The sequence below is a fragment of the Myiozetetes cayanensis genome, unplaced genomic scaffold (genome assembly GCF_022539395.1).
Source record: "Myiozetetes cayanensis isolate MyiCay16 unplaced genomic scaffold, myiCay2020 scf7, whole genome shotgun sequence".
In the NCBI taxonomy this organism is placed as follows: Eukaryota; Metazoa; Chordata; class Aves; order Passeriformes; family Tyrannidae; genus Myiozetetes; species Myiozetetes cayanensis.
The window spans coordinates 26398389-26412079 of NW_026087964.1; the positions used below are offsets into that span (position 1 = coordinate 26398389).

General features: G+C 34.0%; 1 protein-coding gene across 1 annotated transcript in view; it reads left to right on the plus strand.

Annotated features, from left to right (window-relative positions):
- The window catches only part of TUSC3 (tumor suppressor candidate 3), a 115181-nt gene that overhangs the window by 87918 nt on the left and 13572 nt on the right, over positions 1 to 13691 (plus strand). The window contains exon 7 of the mRNA XM_050337620.1: positions 2551 to 2614. Coding sequence (XP_050193577.1) covers positions 2551 to 2614 — 64 coding nt within the window. The remainder of the gene's footprint in view (positions 1 to 2550; positions 2615 to 13691) is intronic.

The following is a 13691-nucleotide window of genomic DNA, read 5'->3' on the forward strand; positions in this document are numbered from 1 at the left end:
GAATAGCTACTGAGAAATCATACTTGAAATTTTCAGAGTTGAGAGCATATTAGCTGGCATTTTTCAAAACATCATTACCGTATGGGTTTGACAGCTACAGGATTATGAAACTGTGCTATTTCATTAAAAAATTATTAGTAGTTATTTGTTATTTCTAAGTGAAACCAGAAGTCACACAAACTTGAATGATATTTTTAAATACAGTTACTATGCTGGGTGATGAAGACTAGCACCTGAAATATGATTCCTCCCCAGTGTGGGACAGATTTTTGTCATCAGAAGGATTACCATAAAATTTTCCTTTTTTGGAGGTGAGGTTCGTTGTCCTTGTTAGGAAGAAAGCTAAACAATATAATGTCAGCAAATTGTTTTGAGGAAAGTAACGATTTTTTCATATAGTGTCTGCATGTATGTTTGTTTATATGCAAACTTTGGATTCTATTCTTTCAATGGTGTTACAGTGAATTAAATTGCTACCATAAGAGGAAGTGAAAAGTAATTTACTTTAGCAAAGTATAAATCGTAAGAATAAAAATGACATCTCTCATCTAAATGTTTTACAAATACATAAGGCATTTATAGTCCTAGTAGTCCTGTAACAACCAGTTTTATTAATCAGTGATAACAATAATATCTCTTCAACATAGAGTATATGTCTTTAGTTCCCAATGTGCATTTTCATTCAATTTATCATGTGTGTAGAGAAAGAGTAGTAGTGATGATGTATAAATGCATATAGGTATTTAATAACTAATTAGGGCTACTAAACCCTGTTACACTTTTCTGATGAAAGGCTCATTTATTATTTCAGTTCCCATTGTAATAACAAATACACTATATATATTGTAATCACTGTAAGCTTTAGACTATAACTTTGTGCTGTGATCAAAAGAAAGAGATGTTTATTAGGCACACTGGAATCCAGATCCTGCAGGTGTTTATGCATGCCTACTTGTATATATATTGCTTTAGGTGCATGAGAAATAATGACAGAAGGTTCCTTTTCACAGGACTGAGGTCACGTCTGAGTCAGAATACACAATATATCAAACATTTTAACTTTGTCATTAATTTTTATTAATCTGAAATATTCTTCTTTTCTTTGTGTTATATATATGTGTGTGTATATATATATCTATGTATATTTAGCCTTTGTGAGATTTATAAGGAGACACACAAAAAAACCCAAGAAATACAGTTTGGCTCATTGTCATATCATATTGCAATGAGATATTCTTATGAGATCAGTGATTTTTATCTTCTTAAAGAAAAAGTATATCTCTGAGAGATGGAATCTTTAGATACATGAAGATCTTGTCTGGTTTAGCTCTGAATTGGTTATTTGAATGAGTATAATATGATTGAATTCTGAAAGCAATAGATAACCATCTACTGAGTAAAAACTTTTATAATTTCTTATGAAATACATGATCTGACACCACATAATCAGAGCTTAACTACTGTGGAAAAAGGCATTCTTTTGTATTTCAAATCTGAATTGTTCTGAATCATGACAAGGATGGTATTCCACCAGAATTATTCAGAATAAAATGAATTAAAGCAACATGTATGACTTAAAAAATAAACAAATTAACAAAACCCTGCATCTATAAGGAGGGCAAAAAGTTTTCTGTTTCTTTACCTCAATAGGTGTGAGCGTTTTTCTTCTGTTTAGTTGGGGTGAAAATTGTATCTGTGCCTAAGAAGAATATATGTAAATAATACATTGCAAACATGGACATAATTAATTTCACATAGAATAGTATGACAAACTGTACTCAATATTTGTAATTGATATAGTAGAAGAAGACACAGCATCTCCCTCATTTTGTGCATGTTTGCAGTCCTTCAAATTTTTGTTTGTTTTTTGCTATCATAGCTAGTTAACAATAAATACTAACAGCTTTTCACAAATGTGCTGTAAGTTCTTAAAAATAAATGTACAAAAGGAGCCCATTAACAATAATTATTTGGAGTAAGAGGGAAGTAGGCTGTGTTAGGCCTAGTATTAACTTCTATTGCATTCACAACATATCCATTTAAACAAGACAGTTTACAAATTAGGATCTTTGATGGAATCAATTGTACCTTATTGGAGAAAAATGAAATATACTTGATATAAAGAAACTTCACTCAATCTAAGAAAGACTAAAGTCAAATTATTTTTTTAGAGTCAGGGTTCAGTTTTCACTTTTGTAAAAGCCATGCTGATGCATGTCCTTGATTTCATCACTTACCTTCTCAAAAAATGTATCTCCTAAGCAAATAAATGTATGTCCTTTATTCCACAGTAGCAGCAGTGTGAAAGAGAGTCCAGTATAACGTGATATTTGAAACATTGCATTCACTGTATATACATGCTTTGCCTAAATATACTATTTTTAACACTCCTTTTTATTAAACATACATACATAAACTGTGCTGTTAATTTCTAGCTGTTGCTGCCTGCATTTTTCCGCAAAATGGGTTTTATTCTCACATATCCAGCTGTGCCATTTTCAGTGGATTTCTTTGTTTTAAAGAAGATTGTTTTTCATTTTTATTTTACAGAGTTACATACACGGAAGCAGTCAGGCTCAGTTTGTTGCAGAATCACATATTATTCTTCTGCTGAGTATCCTTCAAAGTGGTGATGAATATAAAAAAATCAAGATGAGGCACAGTGTGATGTTAAATAAAATTGCTCTGGCAGAGAATAGCTGAACATTTGAGCAGGTATTGTATTTTGCCTTACTTGCTATATGTTGAAATAAATATTCAATGTTGTTGCTATTTACTGCCAAGTATACCTGGATTCCTTTCACTAATGTGTACTTTGTTATATCCTTTGTTAATCTTATGCCTTCAGTGTTACCTTTTCATAGCAGAAACTAATTTTCTTCTTTTTTTACTCTAGGTTATAATAGTTAAAAAGTCATTGAAAATTAATTTTATTTCTTTTTACTGTCAAGAAAAGCATACAGAAATTAACCAATCATGCACGAAGATGATTTGTCCTCCAGTAGTCCTTGGATTTTTTTTCCCTACCTAATCTAGACATTTTACTACTACTTCTTGAAAGAAATAACTCAATCACATTTGATCTGACATCATCTCCTCACGGACTCTTGAGAACTACTTTTACCTTTTAGTCTTTCATTCTTATTGAGTCAGATAAAATTAAATGAAATTTTTTTTTTGTGAATATGTCTTAATAAACTGTAAGAAAACCTTATATGCTCTGGGTTTTTTAAACCCTGCTTCTCATCAGCTTTATTCATTGAGTAAAAACTCTAGTCACCATTAACCATTGTTAATGTTAGAACAACTAAGTCTAGTTCCATCACAAACGCCTTCCTCTGAGGGGAGCAAGCAAATAGTATTTCACAATTTAAAGTAATAACTAGATCTCAGTTTTATGGTTGTGCGTACTCTCTCATTCTCTCCCTGAAATTATGTTGTCTTAAAACCTGCCCTTACTCTTAACTTCCCTACCTACCTTCATCTTTGGCATTTACTATCCAAAGAGAACACCATTGTTACATCTTTTTCCTTTCATTTGCCTGGCATCCGTTTTGCTACCTGTGAAACCTTATATGCTTCATAAATAGCCATTATTAATTTGGTTTCAAAGTGAGGATCATATTTTGCGGAGTAAATGTAGTATTTGCAGTTGAACTTTTAATACTGTTTCCAATTCTGGGTCCCCCAGTACAGGAAAGTACAGGAAAGTAGAATTAGCTCAGTGAGCCCAGCAAAGAGCCACAAAGGTGATTAGGGGGCTCTCCTACGAGAAACAGCTGAGGGAGCTGGGACTGTTTAACTTGGAGAAGACTCTCAGGGGGATCTCATCATTGTATATAGATACTCTTACTGTGAGGGTGGTCAAACACTGAAACAGGCTGCCCAGAGTGGCTGCAGAGTTTCCATCTGTGAAAATATGCAAAGCCTTAATATATACAGTTCAGGACACCCTGCTCTAGCAGGTTGCTTGAGCAGAAGGGTTGGATTAGATGATCTCAAGACGTCCCTTCCACTCTCAACCATTCTGTGATTCTGTCAATTATCCAGATTTTAAATCATACTCTAATTAACATTGTGCAAAATCACATTGTATTTGTTAAAGTTTTGGAAGCATGTTTATTATGTTCATTATTTTTAAATTTGGCTTCCTTTTCTTGGAGAGAGTTAAAGAGAGCTAGCTTTACCTGGAAACTGCCAAGTCAGAACTCAGTGATTATTAATTTAAATGCTACATTTTTTTGAAAAGTACACAGAAGACAGCTATCATGTTTCATATGAAAAGTTTCCTGTGTAATAGAGTATGTATTTTATTAGTATCATCTTTGTGTTTTCCTTTGTAGAGCCACAATTTATGTTTTCATTATTTTTTTTTAGCTTTTCCTGAACTGCCACAATTCAAACAAATCTGTTATCTAAAACAATCCAGTCGACTGCTTGAGAATGGGAAAAGTAAATGCAAAAACCAGAGAAGGTTAAAAATAAACAAAACTTTTGTTGATTACATATTTTGTTTCTCTGACTCAGGCATTAAAGTGATATCTTTTTGTTGACAGAGATTGTCTTCAAACTGGAAAGTTGGCTAGCTACATTAATGCAGCTGTCTGAAAGAATCCTTTCAGTGATGTTGTTCATTGCCACTTGCAAAAGGAATTCTCTAAGGTTTCATTTCATGGCTCAATACTGTTGAGATGAGTTTTTGGTCACACACAAATTTCAAAATGAAATCTTTGCTATGAAATATTGACAATTGTGCATGAAAATTAGTATTTCTTTACATTTTCAATGTTGGTAATAATTATTAGCTGCTTCATTGCTTCTTCATTACTTGTTTATTCAGAAAATGTTGCTAGAAAACGTAGGAATTAGAAAAAAAATATACCAGATTGATAAACAGCAGTACATTGACTTTATCCTTTAAAGTTTAAAAGATGCATTGAATTTTAAAACAAGACATTGCTATGCTGGTAATGTACATGTTTCATTTGGTTGGTTCTTTTTACTTTGCAGTAGTAAGGTTGTCACTTCTTGCTAGATGTTGAAATAAAATGTTGTGTTTCTCTATAAAGTGAATTTTTAATACCTCTGAATTTCCATTGCATTTCTATATCTGTTTTTAGATCATGATTCTGTCCCATTTACCAGATGATTTCTGTGTAAAGATCTGCTGTTTTTCCAGGCTGTAGCTGCGTAATTAGGACATGGTTAAGAAGGACTTGTGAAGAAGTCAGATACGCAATTTAAATTATTTTATAAAGCAAAATTAAATTCAGTAAAATCTACGCAGTGTTACTGATTACATACCAGGTGTATGTACACAGACAGTGTACCCACCTAGGACTGCTAATAGGGCTGAACTTCATTGCCACTTGTGGTAGGTTGACCCTGGCAAAATGCCAGGTGCCCCCCAAAGCTGCTCTGTCACTCTTCAGCTGGACAGGGGAGACAAGAGGTAACAAAAGGCTTGTGGGTCAAGATAAGGACAGTAAGACACTCAGGGAAATTAATTGAAGTTATTACCAATTAAATCAGAGAAGGGTAATGAGAAATGGGAATCATGGGTGGTTCATCCCAGTTGTCTCTGCCTGTCCTTCCTCCTCAGTATGAGGACTCCTCTCACTCTTTCCTTGCTTGCTCCCATGGGAGAGAGTTCTCCATGAAGTTCTCCAACATAAACCCTGTGGGCTGCAATCCATGAGCATGTAGCAGAGAACGGTGAAAAGACATGGATGTCATAGAATGAGAAAGGTTGGAAAAGACCTCCAAGATATGATGATTCTTGTTTTATTATACACTTTTGTGATTTTCAGGCTATTACTGTGAAAGGTTTACGTTATGCTGACAACATGACTCCTATTCAGTTTTGTTATTTGGCTCCCCATCCTCTTTTATTGGAGAGTTAACTTCAGGAAATAACCATGGAAATCATATAAATTTTGGTTGAAAGGGACTTCCAAAGATCAAAGACTGCAATCTTCCTCTTAATGAAGGACTATCACTAACACTGGATTTGGTCTTTCTTGTTTTTGTCTAGTGCAAGTGTTTCAAAACTTCAAGGATGGAGACTGCATAATCTCTCTGAGTAATTACAGACATGAAGTTGCTTTTCTTCCAATCTGAACCTTCCAAACTGCAGTTTATGGCATGTTCCATTGTGAATTACAGTCTTGTCTGACATAATGTTTTGGCTTCCCTTTGGATTTTTTTGCCAGCTACGTAGAATTGGTGGAGTCTTCAGTGAAGCTTTCATTCAAAAATGAACAGAACTTGCTATGGGGTGGAATAATGAGATCCATTATATTTTAGCTTTTTATTGCCTAGGAATAAAACAAAAGCCAAGGTTTGCTTTTTTTCATGCCACATGACAGCTCACTTCCCACTATAAATGGAAAGGTAAAAAAAAGATCTTTTTTAAAAAGAAACTATGTTTATATTTCTTTCCAGAGAAAAAGTACTACTGAGTAAGAGTTAGGTACAAATTTAATTTGTATTTGTTGTATTTAATAATCAAAAAAATATGCTGGAATTTTGAATATCTGCTTTCACTTTTCTTTCAAATTGGCCAGTTTTGATTCACTCCCTAGGAACAACAGAAACTTATTATCATTTGCAATTGAGAAGCAAGTATTATGTCATATATAATGGTGCTTATCCCCACATCAGCTTGATAATCAGTGAATCAAGCAACTAGGTTTAATTTACACACATAATATTTTGGGGGGTTTGGTAGAATTATATCAATATAGGGATATCCCTATGAAGTAGAGAAGTTAAAAAAAGTCATTACAGAAATGGAAGAATAACTACCATAGAGTAAATATGTCAGACTACACAGAGAAAAATTATTTAAAATAAGAGCATGGAGTAGATTTTATTTAAAGAGAATTTTTTTTTTGTTAAATGATATAAAACCAGTAACTTATATGGAGTTATCAACATGCTAGGCATTGTGCAGTCTGCAATACAAGTTTTTTTGCTTCTGAAGAGTTTGAGTATCTCTAAGGACCCTACGATGGCATAATTTACACAGACAAATGACTTTGTTCACATGAGCAATCCTGGTAAGGCAGTCTGATTGTGTGCTAGATACCTAATTCTGCCACGCATTATGATTTAGAAATAACATTTAGCATCTTCTCAAGTTACCATCATTTTACATCCACATGTATTAGTCCAGCAATGACTGTTGAGTACACAGAGAAGGATTGGGCAGAACAAAATCTCCAGCCAGAATCAGGGATTTTTGAGCCAGATCAAACATATAGAATATTATAGCTTCCAGTCACCAACTAATATTTTCTTATTTCTTTTTAAATTTTTTTAATTAATTATGGGACAATATTCTGTAGTAATGAATTTTCAGGATTAAATACATGTAGTATGCAGAAGTTGTTCCTTTAGGATTTTTTTAGCCTATAATTTGCACAATAAATGTTCTGTGTGACTTTAAGTCATGGGACATAGTCCTTTTTCTTTTTTTTTTTTTTTTCTTTTTCCCTTCGATTTGGAGCTTTATAGACTTCTCCAAACATATTTTGCTTTCTTCTTTTCCAAGTTAAAAAATTCTACTCTTTCCTCATGCAGAAGATGTTCTAGGCTGTTGATGTCTATTCTTGCAACACTTTCTTGACAGAAATGGGATCATAGATAATAGGAGTGAACAGAAATGATTAGATATTTATACAAATTTTTGAAATGCAGAGTAGTTTGACATTCTTGGAGAGATACAGAAGAGGAACTAAAGACGAGGATATTGTAGTACTCTTGCTAGAGAAGATACAAAGACAAAAGAGAGATAACTGTGGAATGAAGAGCTGTCATTGTCTAAGAGAGGCAAAGTGCAGTAAAGTGCACAATCACTGTTACTGTTGTAATTAACTACAGTTGAACATAGATAAAGTATATTGACTATTATAACCAAAAAGGCATTGGAGTGTGCAGTGTTTAGCTGTAAATATTGCTCTGGACATCAAGATACAGGGAGAGAGATAAGGAATAGTAATTTGGATAGGCTGTGTTGAATTTGAAAGATTTCTTCAAATTTTTTATTGCTCCCTTTGGTAGACACTAATCAGTACCTCTAGTGAATTTTCATCAAGTTTTTATGTCATTCCCTGGAGAAATAAAGCTGATTTGAATGTAATATAACATAGGTTTTTTGTAGGAACAGTAGGTCTTGTCTTTAAGGAATAAGTTTGAAAGTTACAGTAAATATTTTGACCATCAAAAGAGTTTCAGTTATTAAACAAATTATTTACTATACAACAGATAAATCCAAACTCTTTTTATAGGTATTGGCAGTTATGATTAACCTGATAATTTTTCTCATTATTACCGTTAAATTTAGTTAATGTTGATGCTGATAGAACACATGCATCTAAGCAAAAATGGAAGTGTCTTTTCAATTTGTTAATTTGAATTCCCAGGGTAGAATTTAATAGGATAGCTGTGTAAGTGGATACAAGACGTTGATTGAGAAGGAAAAAGAAATTTGATTGACTACAAAGAAAAAGACAAATCTTTATGGTAAGATTAAAATTACACCTGTAATGAAAGACATTTCCTGTCCTACAGAGTGAATTTAAATTGTGTACTAATTGCATCTGTGGTATAAGGAAACTTTACCACAGAATGAATGTTACTTGTGCATAATGGAATCTAGTTGTGTTCCCCAGAGATTATGGTAAAGTGAATGAGGATGATAACTGAAGCAGTGAGAGAGGGTTATTGTGTGCTTGATCTTAAGGATAAGAAAAAAAAGAGAAAATACCATGGTGGATAAAGGTAGAACTAAATGCACAACTTTATAGCATATTTAAGCATGCTTCCTAATTAGCTATGGAAATCAATGTCCAGAGCAGCACAACACACTGCACGTTTTCTGTTATTTACTTGCGTTATCAACTAGTACTGCCTGTTAAACTTGTAAACTATTCAGACTCTTCTGGAAGCTGCCTGATTCCTCCTAAATATAATGAAACATGAGGAGATAGTAGTTAGAAAAAAATAAATAAAAAAAAAAATCAAGTAATTTCCTTGTGTTATCTCAGCCTCCTGCTGCTTGACCCTAAAGTAATTCAAAATATGATCCTTTAGGAAGGATATTAAAGTCTCTTAAATGTGACAGAGATCTGCAGAGATCCTAAATTTATAGTTGGGCATTTGTCAACACAGCATGCAATATACTGCATAATCTTTCATCAGTTAATTGCAGGATACTGGATTTGGTGAACTACCTTCACAGATGGCAGGTGTCCTCTGCATGAAATTACCAATTCTGTTGTTCAGTGATTTTCAACCATTTTCAGTTTCTGACTCTGAAATTTTCCAGTGGAGGTGCAGACCCCTGCAAAGGTAGTTTAGCTGTCAACTGCTCTGGAAGTTGGTCCATTATTATTTGCCTTTTGCAAATAGCTGACCACTAGTCCACACAACAAGAGGTATTCACTGACCACAGTCTGAAGACATTTTTAAGGGTTTCTTTAGGCTTCAATTAATAATTTTAATGGGTTTTGATAATTGTTAATAAATGTACTTGTTTGAATGACTACAAGATGCAGAAAACTAGTCCAAAGTTAAGCATTTTCCTTTTGGATCCACAGATAGCTTTTATTAAATGGAATAGTCCTCAAGTGCATTCAGCTAAAAAAAACCTATGTCTATTATATTGCATAGATCTTTAACGATGAAGGAAAGGAAAAAGCCAGCCTAAAGTCATATTGATGAAGATTTATGGTGTAGAAAAAAATGTGTGATATTCTTAAAAATATTTATAGGTGTTTAAGGAAAGTAAGACAGATATTGTTTCCACACAGAAGTATTAAGTGTGTGCTGACAAACAGGAGAGAGAGCATACTAGGTGTAGTGTTTGAAATGAAGTACTTCAAAATAAGGTAAATATTTGAAATACAGTGTTAGAATAGTGAGAGAAAATTATATATACTTATAAATAGCTCAAATGAAGTTTGTTTGAGGCAATTTATCTGTGTTTAAAAGTTAAGAAATTAAGCTCTTAAAAAATTCTTTCAATTATTTGAATCTCTGGTATGCTTAGCATTAAGGAAAGTAAAGTACTTTTGTAGATCTACCTGTTTTGGAGATGTTTATATTTCTGTGATTTGAATATCACTAGGCAGGAAAATTTATAGAAAGGAATTATACAATGTAAGTAAAGTTAGAAAAGGTATTTATTTATACAGTGGTAAACCACACAAATGTAATTTACATAACCAAGAAGGTCATACATGATAAATGTAAAAGTCATCTTCCCAGATAGTTTTAGCAGATCCTAAATATGAATAATTAGAATGTAAATCAGGCTGAAACCCCCTGAATGTTTGATTAGTGATTTAACACAAACTTAATCAGGTATGTCTATGCTCCTTTTTTACCGCTGAATTAAAATAGTTCCTAATCTTTCTCTTCTTCTGAAGCTTATATATGACCTTTCCATTCTCAAGTGTCTAAAAGCATCAACAGATTATCTGTGGATTAGAAAGACAGTCTTATAAATTGAAGCTGAAGCTAATCAAATTAATAATAAACAACATTTTCACTATAGAAAATTCTATATCAGTATCAAGTTGATTCTCTGCTCTGTTAAAATGATTATTAAAAAGTGATATAGTTTTATTGGCATTTCAATAGTTGAAATGCAAACTTCCAGCTGCATCACTGCGAGATGCATATTTTAAGGAGTTTAGGAGAACTCCAGTGCCAAGACTCATGCAATGCTTCCTAAAGTTCTTAAAAAACTGTTTGATGTAGCTGAAGCCAGAAAGTTTTAAGAGAAAGAATGTTTCAGGGTTATTTTAAGTACAACTGGATTTCAGGCCATTAAAAAAATACTGAAACACATCTCAATTGAGTACAATTCATCCGTAAATTCAAATTCAAATAGATAATTTTCAGACTATTCTCCACTTTCTCAACTTAGGAGTTACGAATCATCCTTCTTCACTGAGATGAGACATGTAGTAATTGGTGTCTTAAACGTGCTCCTTCGTCAACCCTCAAGGCCTGTCAGATCATCCCCTTGGATGGTTATGATGTGAGAATTGAATAGTGCAAGTGGAGTATCAGTCACTGCTCATTGTTTCCTGAACTGAAGCAAAACTGTCTTGAAAGAAGCCATGAGACATGTTTTTCATTGCAGAGCCATACTTTTTGTATTCATTAGTTTCTATATTAATTCATTAATATCTTCATTAATGACACAGAGCGATCAAGTGCACCCTCAGCAGATTTGCAGATGACACCGAGCTGAGTGGTGCAGTTGCCGCACCTGAAGGACAGGATGCCTTTCAGAGGGACTTGAATGGCACCTGAAACCTCACAGGTTTCAGAAGTGGACCCATGAAAACCTCCTGAGGTCTAATAAGACCAAGTGCAAGGTGCTGCACCTGGGTCAGGGGCAACCCCCAGTACCAGTACAGGCTGGCGGATGAATCGATTGAGAGCAGCCCAGCTGAGAAGGACTTAGGGGTGCTGGTGGGTGCAAGGCTGGACATGAGCCAGCAATGTGCACTTGTAGCCTGGAAAGCCAATTGTGTCCTGGGCTGCATCAGAAGGAGCCCCTCTACTCCTCTCTGGTGAGACCTCACGTGAAGTACTGCATCCAGCTCTGGGGTTCCCAGCACAGGAAGGACATCGACCTGTTGGAGCGAGTCCAAGAGAGAGGATTGGGATTGTTAAACTTGGAAAACAGAAGGCTTTGGGGTGACCTATTTGCGACCTTCTAGTACCTGAAAGGAACTTGCAGGAAAGGTGGGGCAACACTATTTACAAGGGCATGTAGTGACAGGATAAGGGGGAATGGGTTCAACTTGAAAAAGTAGGTTTAGGTTAGGTATCAGAAAAAAAAATTCTGTACTGTGAGGATGGTGAGGCACTTAAACAGGTTTCCCAGGGAAGTTGTGGATACCCCATCCCTGTGGGTGTTCAATGCCAGGTTGGATGGGGCTGTGAGAAACCTCATCTAGTTGGAGGTGTCCTTGCCTGCAGCAGAGGGATTGGACATAGATGATCTTCAAGATTCCCTTTCCCAAACCCAAACCATTCTATGATTCAATTCATTATTAAAAAAAAAAAAATAAAATCTCCTGCTGTGAAAAGAGGCTAATACCTTGTTTTTGAGAACAGCATGTAACTGGAGGATGTTTCCTAAATAGAATTACTGTAGTGCATGTTTTACTTGAATTTTTCAAATGTAAGTAGAAATTAAATTCAAATGGAAATGGCTGAGATAAAGAACCTGTAATGTGATCAGTATTTTTGAAATTATATCAGGAATTGTAGTGGTTTAGGTATTAGTAGGAAAAGGTTAAGACAAATACCTCTATCAGCGAAGTATGCCCCACCTTTTAAGGGGCCAGCAAAGAATTTCTCATGTTCTAATCATCATCCCAAAGCCAAAAAAAAAGAACCCAAACAAACAAACAAAACCTCCAAACAAACAAAAACAATCAACCAAAACCTTCACCAAAACAAAACAAATAAACAAAAAAGATTAAAAAGTCTGCATGATAATCTCTCCCCCCATTTTAGGTAACAATAAACTGAGCACAGGCTCCAGTGAATGAACATTTTGTTTTCTAGTTATTTTACTCATGTGTTATTAAGCAACTACGTGATCTGCAACTAAAAAGGTAGTTGTTTCTTTATGTGTGTAATGCTAATGCCAGATTTTGTAATCTTGGCAGAAATATAGCAGAATATGAATGAGACCACCAAGCTTTTTTCACAAAAGTAACCAAGTGCTAGTCAACCTCTTTTCTCTCCTTCTTTCACTCCTCACTTACTACTAATTAGGACTAAATGTGTGAAGTAAAAATATAAATGATGTATCAATTAATAAAAATAGGGATGATCAGGTTTTCTTCCCTTTGGGCATTCTGTGATTAAATTTTCTACTAGAGTATGCTAATAAAAAGTATCCCAAATTTACTAGTAGTCAGTTTCATTTAGTAGGGTATCTATAATTTTGAAGTTTATTGATACAATTTTTTGAGGTTTGTTTTTGGATTTGGTGGTATGAGTTTTTTTCATACTTCTGAAAAATCATATTGATTTTTTTTTTACAAGTATTATGCTCTGTTACTACCGGTCATTTTCTGTATAATCTTACAAATTTTGATGATCACTGTCTTTTTCATCCTACTTTAAAACTGTTGTTCTTCATGTATCAAAATTCAAAACCTTTTCAATAGCACTATCTAAATAATATATTTTCAGTTTTGCTTAAAAGCATTTATCAGCATTTATCAACAGAAAAGGGGAACAGCAGAAGTTTCATATGTAAAAGTGTAATAATTAGAGAAGGTTCATAATAGGATTTACACAGAAAAAAAATTCTCCAGAGGGAAACATTCATCAGAAAACATGAACATCTGAATTTAAAATATTTACATGTCATGGTTTATCTGAGTGCCACATTCCCCTCATCTTTTCAAAATAGTTTCATAATGCATAGTGAGGCAGATAAAGAGGAATTGGAAAATAAGTACATCTTTTAATGCCATCTCATTTTTGGCACATGAAAAGCTGTTGAAGTTACAACTTGCTAACATTTTATGTTCTGCACTGCTAGAGAATTATAATACTCTAAAAAATTATTTTAAGAGCTAGGACTGTTGTTTTCTTTTGTAGAGTATCAATATAGTGTAAAGGCATAATGTAGAATGTTAGAAACA